This window comes from Nesoenas mayeri (genome assembly GCF_963082525.1).
Source record: "Nesoenas mayeri genome assembly, chromosome: 1".
Lineage (NCBI taxonomy): Eukaryota > Metazoa > Chordata > Aves > Columbiformes > Columbidae > Nesoenas > Nesoenas mayeri.
Window position 1 is genome coordinate 32,149,440 of NC_137541.1, and position 17,469 is coordinate 32,166,908.

Here is a 17,469-nt window from a genome sequence, read left to right on the forward strand (position 1 = left end):
TGTCAGAAAATGCTAATACTTTAAAATAAGCTTAATAACTTTTAGACTTGGGTCTCCAAAACACTTTGAACCAACATTTGTGACTGGGGTTTTGGTGTTCAAAACTGCCACATATATACAGGCAGCTCAGAGATCTGACCACCGAGAACCCTTAAGCTTTTCTTAAAGTTGTAACTCTGCAAAAAATACATGAATACATCAGTAGCTTCACATTCCTTTCATTTCTATTAAATGCCTGTATATATATTTATCAATGGTACTAAGGACCACCTGCTTTTTTCCCCCTTCCATGATATTGTTTTGTTTGTTCTTCTTTGACTATGTTCCCTGCTTACTTGTCCTCTTTCTAAATGGAGGGTCTGAAAGTTCTGCAAACCTTCTCATGCAAAAGTGTTCTAGGAATGTAAAAAATTACGTTATGCCTTCAAGATTAAGACTTGAGCATTATGTTATGATCCTCACTATTCTATGCCTTTTGTCACTAAGTGGGAGCAGAACTGGGCCATTAAATCATAACTCCAGAAAAAGGTTCAACAGCTGGTATCTTTAAGCTTATCTTCAAAGATCATGTGCCAACTACCTATTCCAGTCCGGTTGTTCAACGGCATCAATTGCTGCTTTGATCAGTAACACTGTTTGGGGTTTTTTTTTCTGTTCACAGTATCACAGTATCACAGTATGTTCTGGATTGGAAGGGACCTTAAAAGATCATCTAGTCCAATCCCCCTGCTGGAGCAGGAACGCCTAAGTGAGGTTGCACAGGAACATGTCCAGGTGGCACAGGAACATGTCCAGGTTCAAGTATATATGAGCTTCCCCCACGAAAACAATGTCACTACAATATCATACGAAGTTCATTGCAACACAAAGATTACTCAATTGTAAAAAAGCCTCAGTTTTAGTAAAAGTGATTAGTTGCCATTTCCCACCCTCCGCCCCCTTTTTTTAATATATATACATGTATTCTTTTTAGGACCTTAAACATTAGCGTTTCTTAATAAAGGACACGTTAAATATAAACACAAAGCCACACAACATGCGTAAAAAAGAAGGGTTAAAATGCAATTGTATTTCACAGACACAAGTCACAATCATTAAATTAAATTATCACACATACATTATAACTTATTTATTATTTAAGCTATACAGGCAACATAGCACCAAAATGGAGAAATTTCCTCTAAACTTGATGAACAGTACACAAATAATTGCTTTTGAATTTTGGAAACAAGTATTTTCTTCCATTTTTATAAGAATTAGCCTAAATGAAATCCACTATCTCAAGTCTGTTTTATTACACGATTTGGGTAGTGACATATGTTATCAGTTATCTCTGAAAAGGCACCCCCATTTCCAAAGTTTAAAAAAATGAATAGCATATGTTAACATTAAGACTTCAGCCAGTGGGATATTAAATAAACGTGCCGCATTGGTAATGAGGTATTCTGAAGTTTGACATTAGGCAGCAGCAGTAGAGGTAAAAGCCTGAAGCTGGTTTTGAAAACCAGGTTCACTGATTCTGAATTCCCTTTTAATATAAAAGATTATCTTCGAAAATATAAATACTTTTTACACATTAGAGTGAATGAAGGTATTTATCATACATAGCAAGATTTTTTTTTTTTTTGCATTAAAATGAAAAGAAATATTTCACTTGGGCAATTCTGGGCTCCTTCTGCTCCTGCAGAAGTCAATGGCATGCCTGGGAGTAACAACACTGGAAGAAGACTGAAATGTCAACGTCTAAAAACATGAATTTATATTCATTGAAAGCAATAATAGATTTCTTCCACTAGTGCAAAGACAGAATTACACTGAAATTGCTCTGGAGCAACTAAAAAGAAAACTGAAGAACTAGAAAAACAGCCACATTAAAGACCACATGATGTGTCCGAAGGGCAGTAAGTAATAACAGCAATATATTTCTGACACTTAAATGTAACTTAGAAGATGAGCTGATCCAATCTTTTTATGCTTATTTTCTAGGAAATCACAAGGAATACTTAAGAAATTACATGAAAATCCTAAGAGTGAGAAAAGAAAAAAAAAAAACAACACTTCATCAACATTTACAGAATCACAGAATGGCTGGGCTTGGAAGGGACCTCTGCAGATCATCTAATCCAACACACCTGCTAAAGCAGGTTCACCTAGAACAGATCACACAGGAATGTGTCCAGGCTGGTCTTGAATGTCTTCAGAGAAGGAGACTCCACAGCCTCTCAAACAAAATATGATTATCTTCTGTAAGACTAAAATCTTGCCTGTATCACTGACATAAAGACACCTCAGCACAATTGGATTTAGACTGTTCCCAGTGAATTCTGAAAAACTAACGTTCTTAAACTGCAGATTTGTGAGGTTTTTTTTTTTCAGTATAATTTGAACAGGTAGTGAAACACTCATTTGTGATACTCAATTTATTGACTAACAAAGTACAACTGACATGACTAGTTTGTTGCCAGTGTTTGATTCTTTTAATAGTCTCAGAACAATGTAAAAACACTTTGCACATGTACTTGTTCTTGAGAAAGTTTTGCTTGTCAACTTTTAATCTTAGGTCGCTTTAATTCCATTATGTTTTAAAACTTCAAAGTAATTAAGAATTCCACACTTATCATCTGACTTCACAATCAGTATATGGTTAAATTTTATGACAAACTCTTAATAAGTCTTGAATTTGAAAATAATTGGATGTATCACAGCTCAACTCACTATATAAATGTGAAGTAAAAGAACATGAATCCAAACATGTTAAGAAAACAAATAGAAGAAAATGTGCTAATGACTACATTAAAATTAACTCACACTAGAGAGTATAAATCCTCTTCCGTTAGTATTCAAATAAAATTCCAAATATAGATGTTTTTATGAGAATCTAACAGAAAACAATAACCTCAAGATGGACCTTAACTTTGCTGTACTCTGTACTGTAACTGGTAGTGCTTGGCAACCAAGCTGCATAAAGACCCTACGTGAAACTGTTCAGATGAGGAAACTGGAACACCTCAAAAAGACTGATTGAGGTAAAACTGAGGATGGTACAGAGCAAAGGCATAACTGTCTTATTTTAAGGCAAGACTTGTTACCTTCAAGTTACAGCAGCTTCCCATGACACATCTGCTAAGAAAAGCACACAGTAAGGTATCTGCTTTCAAATGTGCTGTGAAGATTTACTGATAATGGAGTACCAAAGCGACCTTTAGGTAACACACAGTTACAATCTGGTTTCAGTAATCCAGCTGTATTCTTTCTAAAGAATGAGAAAGGATGAGAAGCAAACATATATTTCAAGTTGTGACATACCTGGTAAAAACTCCTCTGATAAAATTTAGGTTGCTATCCACACTCATCCAAGAACGAAAGCCCAAATGAAATATAAAGTGTCTAAAGTAACATCAACTGCAGGAACCTTGCTGTTTGGCTACCTAGCTCTACAAGGGTTTTGGTAAGCACTGAAAAACTATGCGGGAACCAAACCCATATTTTAACTCCTAAATATATCAAAATTCCTGTCATCCAAAAATGTGAACACACTTTCCTCACTATGAGAAGCTGGAAGGTATTGTCTTCCCGTATGAATAGCCTATTTTATTCCTTCAGGGTAATGCCTACTCACACTTCATAAAACTTTAAAGAAAATATATAAAACAAAAGGTACACAGCACAGTAAAACGTATACGTATCAGGAATCTTGAGAAGCCTACAATTGTTTTCTATTGTGCAACAACAACCCAGAAGGCAGAGAAAAAGACTAGAATGGAAGATATGACCATTTAAGAAAGGGAGGCTTCCCTTAGTAGTCAGGTACAATCCTTGAAGTGAAGGAAACCTCCATTAAGAAAAGCAGACTAGATGATTAGATGAGTTGAACAGCAGAAGGAAGAGTAACACAAGAACTATGTTCACGTTACATGCTTTGCCCAGGTACCAGGCCAGGGCTTTGGCACTGGAAATCTCCTAACTTGCTACTGTGTGTCAAATTAATTCCCAGGCAAGTACTGCCAAAAATAATATTTTATTCTCTAGTTCAGGTACTTTACTTTGGTGCTACACATGAAAGCTTTGCCAGATTGTATAGGTATCTGCATGATATATCTGAAGATTTGTTGTACCTAAACATAACCACTGATGCAACCAGAAGTTGATTTGATTATATGCCCATGTAACTTTTTGGCAGGTAACAGATAATTGTTTGGCTATGAATACTAAAGCATGTGGATATGAGAAATGCTGTTCAAAGGAAAAAACAAAAATACAGTATTGAGAGTACTAAAACAGCATTCTTGAACTGAATTAAGATGGATTATTCTAGAACTCTTCTAGCACAAAATTGTTAATTCTAGTCATTATGGTTCAGTTTTAAAATCTTATGGTATCTTTGCAAATTTGTAATATTCTCTCTTTTTATGCTTTAAATAAAAAACAACTTCTTGTCAAGAGGGTCAGAAAACCTGAATCTCTCTGAAAATTAATACAATACACCAGAAGTCTTACTGTATGAACTAAACACAATAACACAATAATGCACTGAGGCAAAAAGGGATACAATAAAAATCTATACTAGAACAAAGTACTCTCAGCCAGCTGTCAGAATGCTATGGAATTTTTCTAGACATTATTTAATGTGACATATGGTTTCCATATTTTTTTAGCTTGTAATTTATTCATTCTTTCACGAAATTTTGGATCATTGCCTAATCTCTTCACCAATGAAACTAGAGTAGTCTAAAAGAAAAATCTCCAAGATATATAGGCCAAATTTACTGGTGGTGCAACTCCATTAAAATAAGCAGCTATATTTACTTCAAGTATTAACTTATAAAATATAAATATGTATATATCAAAATATATACATCTGTATTGTAATTTTTGTATATCAAAGAAGAGGTAGTGTACCTAGACACATGCCAATTAGGCAATTAAATCTTGAAATCAAATGTTTCAAATTTTGAAACACTTTAATTTAGGAATGCTTGTATAATATTTATCAACCTCAGTTACTTTAAAATTGACACCAATATTATCTGAAAACAAGGCAGAGTCCCTCAAGATGCATGGACTGGGTGTAAACCCACTCTATTTCCTTTGGCTTTTGTTAAAAAGGCAGAAAAAAAAAATATTAGCCTCATTCAGTTCTTACTACAGAAAATTCCTTTAGAAACTTGTACAAAACTAAGAGGGCAGAAGATCATTGTCAGAGTCTCTCAATGACCTTCAGATCAAATGAATTCACATTACAGGCAAAAGGATGTGTTTCCAGTCATCCTCCCTGTAAAACTTCAGATATCCATGATATCCTTCTGGAGTGGATATCATGATATGAAAATTTTGGACTGAATTAAAGTTTCAAAGAATCGAAGTTTCTGAATATGCATGTTATTTCCAAGAATATGTCCTAAAGTGGTAAGAGCCTTTAGAATTTGAGATTTACTTGCCTCACAACCCTTTGGACGACTGCAGAACATGGCAGGAGAGGAGCACACAGTGTTGGCGCTTTGTGCTGGTCAGCTCTGGCAGCCACAGACAGACACTACAAAATGTAACAGCCCATAGCTGCTGAACTGCAGTAACATTAACAGAATTCTGGCTTCAAATCACAAGCAGAGCTTTCCGTGCAACCACCCTACTGTGCTTTTCCAAAATATGTTTTATTTTAATTACATTATGGAAAATGAATCCAAACCTGAAAGAAATGTACTTACAAGACATATTGCCAAGTGTCTTCTGTCCTCAAATATATAGTGATAGCTAGTGGAAGAAGTCAGAATGCCCCCATATGGAAGAGAACATAAAAAACGCTGACAACTGATAAACTAGAACAATCCTTCTACATGTTGGATCAGGTTCTTGACTCAGGATTCTGAATTAACCTTAAATAATTTGACTTTTTTTGAACCTATTTCTGCTGGGATCTAAAATCCAAGAGGAAACTATCCAGCTATGTAAAAGCTGCAATAATCTGTGAGTGAAGCTTTTAGTTCAGACATGGTTTAGACAAAGCTACACCAGAATAAGGAAAAGGTTTTTTAAGCAGTTTTGATACCTGTCTCTCACTGGGTCAGAGACAGGGTAAATATTCAAGGATGTCAAGTAGTTGTTCCAGGTAAAGCAATTGCTCAGAAACTCCCTTCTGTCTACTTAACCCCTCCACATATCACATTAATCCCATGCATGGCAGAAGTAAAAGATGGCAGAATCTATTATGGCAAATAACACTACATGTGGGAAATCTTGCATTTCAGTTGCTACTTAATTTTTGACATTGGAATCTCACTAATAGATAGAAAAGTGTAATCCATTGCTGCCCAGACACAAATATTACTGCATACTTTTATCAAAAATGCAAACTATTTTATCTGTCTCTTGCAGTCTTTATAGAAAAGGGAATGTGTCAATGTGACATACTTGATGACTCCAGCCTCCAGAGAGTGTCCAGTCCTTAACAGTCCCCTGTATTAGAGGATATTGTATGCCAGAAAGGCATAAGATTGGCAGAGCCGTGACCTATTGCCAAACTACCACATCACTCGCCAACCACCTATAGGTAAAGGCTAAACAAAGCCATTTCTTTTAGGCTACAGTGTTTCTGTGACTAACAGCTTTTACTGCTCATTCATAATAGACATCCTCAATTAATTATTTTTGCTCTGTTTAAACAGCAACAAAAATTAAATGAAGTTTGTGTGTTGGCAGCATTCAAACTAGCTAAATTACTAAAAAGTTACAGCATATTTAATATGTGAGTCTGCTTTTATTTCTTGAGTACATTTTTTTCTGCACAACACCACATGACAGTGTGATGAAATTAAAACTGAATAACCATAGAGCTTGCAATCCAATAACGCATTAAACAGAGGCCGCAAACTCTCTCTCTGATAACTAGATTCCATTCCATTTTGAAGGATTAAAATGGCTTTTTATGTCAATTGAAACATAAACCAATACGAAAATCTTTGCAAAACTAAGCCACGTTTAACATCTCCATTAGCCTGGAGAAGACAAGCTTGAGAGGGGATCTTATTTACAAGTATCTCAAGGGTGGGTGTCAAGAGGATGGGACCAGACTCTTTTCAGTAGTGCCTAATGATAGGATGAGGGGCAATGGGCACAGACTGAAGCATGGGAGGTTCCATCTGAATATGAGGAGAAACTTCTTTACAGAACACGCTGCCCAGGGAGGCTGTGGAGTCTCCTTCTCTGGAGACATTCAAGACCAGCCTGGACATATTCCTGTATGATCTGTTCTAGGTGAACCTGATCTAGCAGGTGTGTTGGACTAGATGATCTCCAGAGGTCAATTCCAACCCCAGCCATTCTGTGATTCTGTGATTTATAATATATTACAATAGCTTACAGGTAACTTATTTAGGCAGAACAAACAACATCACTCAGGGAAGAAACAGGCCATGAATAACTCTCAATCTAAAAAGAAAACAAACATTGAGTCCAAAGGCAACGGTGTGCTGAATGCCCTGCTCTTCTTATCAGCATCCAAAGTACCTACATTAATTAAGCAATAGCAAGTCACCACTGATTATTTGGCTAACAGCTAAATAAGATACTCTGGTGTCTGTTAAGCACAAACCTAAAGTCTGTTTTGCACAGTGGAAGAAAGAGATAACTGTGGTAAATTATTAATTCGAACTTCCATTTTGAAGTCTATTTGCAATAAATTAGAATAGATTATATAAACAGTAATAAACTATTTACAGCTGAAACTGGATAAGATTTTTTAAAAGGTTTCCATTTTAAAAATGTATCCATGTTAATTAAAAAAACAAATTACAAAATTTTATTAACTAAAAAAAGAAAGAAAAATAGAACTGTTGTCCTAGCCCATCTTCCAGGGATGTCAATGAGAGGTTTTTAGCAGATTTGTGTGGAACCAGAACTGGATCCAACCTCCTTTGATTGCCATTACTCTCCTTAGAAATGAGCATAATAATAAATATTGTTGCCGAATTCACAGTTTGGGAAATATGACGTACTCTATATTGTAGAGCTTGCTCCAATTGGCTTCAGTATGTTAATAATCTGCTAGTGGCAATTTTAGAGATTAATAGTGATTACTGTAGGCAGTTTTACACATTAATAGACAGTGACATGTAGACAATAACATATTATAGTTACATACATAATTATACATAGACAGCTTTAATTAGTCACTGTTTTAAAACCACAAATATAAACTTTTATACACAAATGTACACATAATAGGAAGTAAAATGCTTGATGACAGAGCATAATATAAACGTGTGAGTTGTACTTAAATATAGTATTAGAAAAAATTATGCACTAAAAAGCTTTTTTTTTTTTTACAAATATAAATATGTAGATAATACTACAGTATAAATTACAGCATACACTTTTAAATACTTTAAACACAGATCAAATCATAACCCTTCGAAACATAACAACCTATTAGGTATTACTATTGGCTATGATGATTTCTGGTAATTTTCAAAATATTGTCTATGATGTTTTACCGAGCATAACACTGTTCCCACTGAAGTAAATGGCTGCTTCCCATTTAATTCAATGACTGCAGGAATGATCGCTTAATAAAACTACATAGACTATATTTCACATGCATTATTATTTCACTGTTACCAAATAAAGTAATATAATTTCTAACAAGCAAGGGGAAATAGAGTGATAGAAAGAATAAGAAAGCAAAAGATATTAGTGAATGCTATCGTACCGATTTCCATGGTCCCCGATGCCATGAAACATCACCAGGGCAAGAATGCACATTACATTGTGCCATATTAGGCGGCTTGTCTAGAATTTCACAGTTTTGATCACCCAACATTTGGCCAGTAGGAAGCTGACAAATCACGAGTCTTGTCTTTATTCCATCTCCACAGGTTTGAGTACACTGAAATACAGAATTTTATATGCAATGTTTTTGTTGAGACAGTCATTACGTGCCATTCAAATAAAGAGATACAGCAATCATCAGTACATGTTATTATTTACTATGTCTGTTTTCCTATTCCCTGGACACTTAATTCAAGAATAAGGACTTACAGTCTAACTTCATATAATGAAAAAACAATTCTGTCATCAGAATGTTTACCAAATTAGACTTCTATAGTTTATCAAGTGATTTTCTACAATAAGTCTCAGTTACAGAGAATCTACTTTGTCAAGGAGCAGTAACCATTTGTGAGAATGTGCATATATACATACTTCTTTAGCAGGCAGAAAAGATGGAAATTGGTCCTACAAATATGCCTCACTGCCAGAAAAACCTCAAACAATGGGCACACTTTCTCATAGTCTAATTTATACAAAGTGTAAAGTACATATAGGATGTGTTTTCTGGGTTTTCGTTTTCCTGTAATTCTTTGATTCCAGGCAAAATTACTAATTTTCATTTCTAATGAGCTATTAAAAACAGTCTGATCAAAAGTGAGCACGTTCCAATAGCTTGTAGCTTTTTACTGTGTTTCAGAGGATTTTAAATGAGACAAAAACTGCAGCATCTGCATTAACTGGATGCCAAGTCTGCAGCTATGGACAAAAGAACAAGACACTCAGGCCTTGAGAACTAAATGGCCAAAATAAGGGGAAAAAAAGAAATTAAAAAGTCACTAGATTTTTCTTCTTTTCCCAGCTCTAGAGATTGATTTACCAAGAACAAGAGGACAGGAATCAGAAGGGGCTGAATTAGAATGAATGCCAAACCAGGTTTAACTCTTTTTGTTGTGTTTGAGCAAGAATGCGTGGTCAGGATAAGACATCACACTGCATGGAGAAACTGTTCTTCGCAATAATGTATAGTGTTTCATCAAAATATTGTAACACAGGAACACCTTTTAAATGAATGATCCTATCTTTATACTTCTAATTTGTAACTTCAGCCTAGCAGATACTACTACTACTTGCAGTTATGCTAATGAGTACCTTTGAAATTTGATGCAAAAAAGTGTCTTTACAGCTTCTTGTACTCATTTTTTTTTCTTAGACTAGCTACTACACTGAGGTTTTTCTGCATGCAATTAAGGTTTTTGTAACAGAAAGTAATTTTGTATGTCTCATAATTGAGTGTTGCAGTGGTGACTTATGTTGTACATCCTTAGCCTCACACAGTACTTACTTCTTTTGGATGTATATTTACTCATAATTACAGTACAATTCTGGATTTGATTAAAGAACAGGTTTAGGTAAACAGGCTGAAACTCATTCTTTTTAAATAAGTAAAAAAAAAAAAAATGGTGTTCAGTTCCATTCACAGTCAAACAATTATGTTACGATTCCTAAGTGTATGTGGTAAATCATGTTTCCCTTTGAAAGTGAAATGATCTTACTTCTCCCCAGTTCCCATAGTTCCATCGTGGGCAGGGTCCAGAATCACAGTGTCTTGACTCTGGGGGTTTTGTTGCCTCATCACAATAACTGGCACTTCTTCCTTCTTCATCTTGACATACTACAACTCGACGGTGAAATCCACCTGCACAAGTACTAGAGCACTACCAAAACATGTGAACATATGTATTACCATTGCATAATCAGAAAAATGTAAAATATGTTGGTTAAAACAACCTAAAACTAGTGGTTTTAATGTTAACTTTCAAAACTGAAATTTGCAAATAAAAATTACTACTATGCAGAAGTATTTTAAAGTTGAAATAACAGAAAAGTTACATGTTGAATTTAATATAATAACAACAATAATAATAATTTTTTAAATATATGTGCTTCTCTTGTGACCAAATCAGTACTGCAATAGTATGTCTAAAAATGTTAACAGACACAAAAAGAACAAATTAATATATTAAAAAAAAAATTTCTTACTGCTCCCCAGGGTCCAGTTCTCCATTGATATCCTCCCACAGAGGGACGGTTCCACTGGTTTATGTTGTCTTGTGGATGGTGTACTGGAAGATAACCCATTTCTGGAAAATAGCTTGGATGGTCATGTATTTTCGGAATATGATGATAAACTGGTGGACATGGTGGCATGTTACATTCTTGTTCTTTGGAAGGTCGGCCTTCAGGATCACAGTAATTCTCGTTGATTTCTTGATGACGGTTGACACAGATAACTTGTCTTGTTACTATTCCACTATCACACGTAACTGTGCACTGACCAAAAATTAACCCAACATTTGTGACAGAACATTGATAATTAATAACCAAAGATATTTATATTTACTTTTGACAGTAAGAAATATATACTTTGTTTTTTTCAAGGAATGCAGTTTCAATCACACTTGTGCAGATTATGAAATCTCAATTTCTAACCAGAGACTTTGGCCAATAATCTAAATAGACATATTAAAAAAAATAAATTACAATTAATACTTACAGGGGACCAATTTCCAACTTGCCACTCTCCACATGGGCTGAAGCAGCTTGAAATTTCAGCTGGTCGTGGTAAATGAGCACAGAGAGATTCATCTGCTATTCCTCCATGAGCATCTCTACAACTTACATAGCGAGCACGATCACCTTTCCCACAGGATGCAGAACACTGTCAGAGAACAATCCAAGCTCATCGCAATTTGGGAGACCAAAACAAGATCATGCAAGCATCTCAAATACTAAAATAGCTTAGTATCAGCTTGACTTCAGAATTAAACACTAAGAGCCAGATTTCCATTTCACACTGATAGAGCCATGAGTTCAGGAAGGAAAGTGAAATATTGCTGAATGGTTTAGGCCTTCAGAATTCCCTTTGGCTTGGAACTGAATTGCATGACCTTGATTCTTAGGAAGCAATTCAGTATATCTGGACAGGCAGTACTCCAACTATAACATGGAATCATTATACAATTGCAAAACCAACTTTTTCATTTATTCATAATAAAAATATTAGAGAATAACTTCCTGAACATTTTAGTTATTACACAGTGATGCAATATTTACATCAACTGATTTAATAAAAACTGATATTTACAATCTATTTGCCATCGCAGTTCACATCAGAATACTGCATTGAGCCCCTTGTGATGCCTTTACAGATGAGAAGTTCAAGGTGTATTTAGTTAATGTAGTTGTGCAAAGATATAATTGTGTTATATGCTCTGTTAAGAACCTCAAGGGATTAACAGACACACCTACATTTTCATAGATAATTTTAAATTTTCACATGGCTGTCAAATAAAACAATTTTCAACACTATCAACGTCAAAAACTCTTCCACTTAAAGTTTGTGTAGAAACCATATTTATAATATTTATTTTACAAATTATGTAAAATTAGATCTTTAAATCGCAAAACTGTTTAATATTGCTATTCACACAAAATATTTAAATCATACCTTAGAATGAAAGATGTTCTTCATACTCAGAAACTGATTATTAAAAACCAAAACAAAACAACAAAAACAAATAACAACAAAACAAAACCAAAAACAAAAAAAATCCCAAACCAATAAAACAAACAAAACCCCACAACACTTCTTTGCACACTCTGAGTCATAGGAAAGCTATTTTGCTCAGAACCCAGCCCCTAGCATCATTTTGCTCCCCACCACCCCCAGCAAGATTCGAAGCATACAGAATTTGCTGGGAACATCTATCTCCTCCTTAAGAAACAAGTTCTTAAAAATTTTTTTTAAAAATTGAATTCCTTTAGAATTTATCACCAGCAGATTTCAGTCTGAAAAATATATGAGAGCTTTACAGAAAAATAGGTGAAGGAATGGAGGACTGCTCTGTAAGATGTGACCAATATTACTTTACATACTGGGGTCCATGATCCATATCTCCATTGGGTCACCTTCCCTACAGGAACCAGAGGAAGCACTGTAGTCCATAAATTTATATTTTCTGGACAAGAGGGCAATTCACATTCCTGTGGGGGCAAGCAAAAAAAGCTTTCAAAATATGCATTTTGGAAAAGCCAAAGATAAAGCAAATGGCTGCCACAGAGACAGATCCTACCATTATGATAAGCCAGCATTAACAAGTAAATACTTTCTTCTAAATTTCCCTGGCCTTAAACAAAGGCTTTTCATTGAATTGTTTTGTTTCAAACTGCAAGTCAAAGAAAATTTATTTGATGTTAAAACTGTATTTGTAACAACTAATAATGTTTGCACTGTGAACAAGAGCTGTATTGGGCAACTTTCTGGAGAGAAGGGGCAGAGCCGTTACTGTGTCCTGGTTAACAGCCACATGCAGCACAGAAGAACCGAGTGAGGGCAGTGGCTGTGCTGTGCTGTCTTTTATATGTTCAGCTACTGAGAACACAAAATTGCCCAGTTTCAGCCAACAGCTGAACAGATACCACAATCCAAAATACAAAGCATACCCAAACCAAACATTTTCGCATGGAAAAGGAAATTAGTATCAGTTACTCAGCTTTTATATTTTGAAATCTTATTCAAGAAGCCATCAGAGTGCTGGTAACTTGTGTCTGGTTTACTCTGGACCATAGAATCCTTTTCCCCACCCCGACTTTTCTCCTTGAGACAAGAAACACAGTATATGTTTACAAGCTTAGCTGGATATAAATGAGATGTATCAACATCTTGGCCAAATCAATGTATTAATACATAGCACTTAAGACACCAATTGCTGTTTATCTGACTCTATTAAAAACATTTCTTCTGAGAAATGATAGATTTATATTAAGGGAAGTGATGAAGGAAGTAAACTGAGACAAGAAGAAAGGGTAGAGAACCATATGAATACCATATTGAATCATAATTCGTGTCTACACAGTTTTGAAATAATATTACTCCAACAACTGAAGCTTTCTTCAAGTAACCATAGTATTCCTTTAAGAAGTATATACAAGCAGAATTTTAGAGAATACCAAGCCAGTTAGGTACTGTTATTAAGCATCATGGCAAGCAGTCTCCTTGTAATATTCTACATGTTGGAGCTTCGCCCCCCACCCCCCCTTCAAATAATCAAAGGTCTTTGCACCACTTCAATCATGTACCGTATTTTCAGGTCTCTGATCTCCAAATTACTCTTCTTTTACCTAATTCCCTAGGCCAAATTTAATGTTCAGGAAAGAAGCAGATAGTTTCAGTCTTTTTTTCTCATTTTAGAACTTGTTTCTGCAAGTTCCTTCAAAGAGTCAGTAGACAACAATTGTATTTAGATGTTTTTAACTAAAAAGTGCAATCAGCAGAAAAGGTATATTTTTTAACTTACTTGGTTATCTCTAGGACGAGTAGCAGCATTACATTCCCTGTCATCATCCAAAATAACTCTGTAAGTCCCAGTAACACATTTGACTGCACGCATCTGGTATCCGCGTCCACACGTCACACTACACTGTCAAAGTCAATAATTTCACACACTTGAAATGACACTATTTATAATCAAATTTAATTTTGAATTACAGATTCTATTTTAAATCTCTGAAATGACTATGGTGTTAACTTTCTTCATGGCAGACCATATGGTGCTTAAATAGTGACCACAACATGCCAATATTTTGTGTTCATGCAGGAAAACGGCTGTCTCTTTTTTTCTCCCATCTAGCCCCTACAGTCATTCGGCTGGAGACTGGGAGGGAACACAGCCAGGACAGCTGATCCAAACCGATCCAAGGGACAATCCATGCCACAGAATGTCATACTTAGCAACAAAACTGAGGTAGAGGAAGTGGGGAGGGAAGGGAGCAAGAGGTGGCTACCAAATGAGTCACTGGCTGCAGCTGTTAAATATCTTTCCCTTCACTATAGGGTTTGACAAGAGCATATTCAAAGGCGGCACCTAAAATGTTAGATGTCTGAAAACAATGTGACATAAATCCCATCCTACAAATATTGTGGTTCAAGCACAAGTACTAGTAAAAACCCAGGTCCTGAATAGCTATTACCAGATGGTAGGATGGAAAAACCACAATCAAAAGGTCTGGTCCAGTGACATGGATTGGCAAATTGCTTGTACAAGCTATTCCAGCAAGGCCATACACAGTGATTTTCCATTCAGAAGAATTATATCATAGGACTGAAGTAGTTTATTATTTATTTTGGCATTTACTTTGTAGAAATAGAAAGCCATCAACTTCTGATAAAAAATTACTCACAAGGAACTCAGTATTATGTTAGACAACCATGTGGTTATCTCTAACATGAAAAAATATTGCATGAGAAAAGTTCTACACAAAATAAAGGTTTAAGTTAAAAAAATACTTAATTTCCAAAGGCATATTTATTCTGTATTTTACTAACAGGCTATATGTAAAAAAAAAATAAAAAATATCAGCTACATCTTTTATATCAAGGCTTGGGGTCAATGACTATTTTAGGCATTTAACTTATATGTGGATGTTCCTAAATTACATGTTAGATAGCTGCTAGGAGAAAAACAAACAAACAAACAAAAACATGTAAATCAATTCAACCAAAGTAACTTTTTAAGATCCAATTAAAATGTTTAAAAGGTATTGATTTGTGATCCCTCATAATCTGAACAAGAAACCAAGAAGCCAGGAATCGTTATGTACTCACTGATCCCCAAGGCCCTGCTTGCCAAGATGCACACTCATGAAGCTCACACGCTGTTACTGATTCTGGTCTCTCATTTGGATTACAGAAATCGTCTCTCAGTTGTTCATCATTAAGTTGGCACCATACTTGACGATGCTTCATTCCTTTTCCACATGTCACGGGACACTGTAAAATTATTAGAGTCATCGGTTTGTAAAGACATAAATCTGCATTAGCGCCTTCACTTTATTTTACAGTAATCTGTTGGATTTTAAAGATAACAAATAACGGAAGTATTCCATGAATATTAGTCCAACAAAAGTATTTCTTTTATGAACTCTCCATTTCCTGTAAACATCAAGCCAATAACACAAAGGAATCAGTATTAAGTTTCTAAAGCTACAAAAATATGAGAACAATGTACACATCACTTATTTCCATTAGAATAAAGAATACTTGCTTAAAATATGAGTGCACATATCACAGCTTTTACATGAAAAATGTTTAAGCCATCCACACTTCTTTCATACTCATTTCCTCTATAATAAAATGGATATAATTCTGTGCTTCGGTTGGCTGGATGGTTGCTATTGCTACACAAGAAAGGAAGGTACATATATTACTCTACATAGGCTTAAGTAGCTTCACTATCTCATTTTAATGTAACAAAATTTCAGAGAAAAATAAATTCTAGGTGTGTTTTTCAGAAATTCTCATGCCATCTGTACATCCGGGACATATATCAGCCAAGTCCTAGGACTTCAGAATTTTTACTTTCATGTGCCCCAAAATAGCCAGAACAAGAAAAACAAACACTTAAAGCAGCTTATTTTAATATAGATGACCAGGATCAAAGGTGTGTTAAGTTTTACATCATTCATTACCTCACTCCACTCACTAGCAGACCAGCTTGGACATAAGAATTCATTGCAACTCTGTGTTACAACTCTGGGAAGTTCCCGGCATTCTCTGTCAGGAAGATGACGACCCAAATTGTTCATACAAAAAGCCTCTCTAGTTCTGACACCTCTTTCGCAGCTCCTGGAACACTGCAGTGTACAGAAAACATTATGAAACATGAAACACAACATGGTAAAACCACATCAAAATACATTATCAGCTCTATAGGTGAAAGACATTAATGATTGCATTAGACAAATGTATAATACATTTAATCCACAGATTGCTAATACGTTTGTGTAAGTTAAATTTGGCACCTTGTTCAGGAGTTCCAACATAAAAGTCTTCAATTAAGATTAAAACTGAAATAGTTCTTAGTCCTTTTCTCCAAAATACCTGCAGAATTATTAAGACTGTAAACAAAATATACACCTTTAACCACCAGTCTCTGCTTACTTCCAAAACCAAGCTGCAAACAATTTGACTACAGCGTCTTACAAAAATATGAGGAAGTTGCTGAAATATAAAGGTTGGTATTAGCTACTCCTACAACTCTGCATTTGTCAAACATTATTTTCCTTAACTTACTTAAACTAAAAAATCAACTACATAGAAATAAAAATTTGATATGAATGCTAACCAGAACTATAATGGTACAATTATAAGGTTTTGAATTTGTACCTCTGACCATTCTGTGTAGTGCCAACTTGTTAACATACAGTCACCATGGCAGGGCTCTCTGGTTGGTGGTTTCTGCTGATCAGCACAGTACTTATCATCCACTGGAGCAATGAGTCCTTTTGAAACCGAGTACTTCATGCAGTGGATCTCTACAGACCGATACCCTGGGCCACACTTCGATGTGCAGTCACTTTTGCCAACACTGTGCCACCTACAAGGACAGACTGTTATAGAAACCTAACTATGTTTTAAAAAATAAGACCATGGTAAATAAAGGACTCCAAGAACATACCAGGAATTGTCATGTAAATATAGATAGGCATTTTAGGGAACAGATAAAACTGTAAAATGTATCTCATGACTAGAATTTTCAAAGCAATATAAAAGAATTTGACTCATAGGCTTAAAAACATCTTTTTAAATTTAAAGGATCTTTTGTTTTAATCTCCTAGGTGACTTTGAAAAAAAGTAAGCTATAATTC

General features: G+C 35.1%; 1 protein-coding gene across 1 annotated transcript in view; it reads right to left on the reverse strand.

The window, feature by feature from the left end:
• Positions 1-17,469, reverse strand: part of ADAMTS20 (ADAM metallopeptidase with thrombospondin type 1 motif 20) — a gene marked incomplete at both ends in the record, with an annotated part of 96,933 nt that overhangs the window by 26,328 nt on the left and 53,136 nt on the right. Inside the window, 9 exons of the mRNA XM_080349818.1 lie at positions 8,705-8,881; positions 10,317-10,478; positions 10,804-11,094; positions 11,318-11,482; positions 12,700-12,807; positions 14,121-14,243; positions 15,428-15,592; positions 16,291-16,455; positions 16,988-17,198. Coding sequence (XP_080205944.1) covers positions 8,705-8,881; positions 10,317-10,478; positions 10,804-11,094; positions 11,318-11,482; positions 12,700-12,807; positions 14,121-14,243; positions 15,428-15,592; positions 16,291-16,455; positions 16,988-17,198 — 1,567 coding nt within the window. The remainder of the gene's footprint in view (positions 1-8,704; positions 8,882-10,316; positions 10,479-10,803; positions 11,095-11,317; positions 11,483-12,699; positions 12,808-14,120; positions 14,244-15,427; positions 15,593-16,290; positions 16,456-16,987; positions 17,199-17,469) is intronic.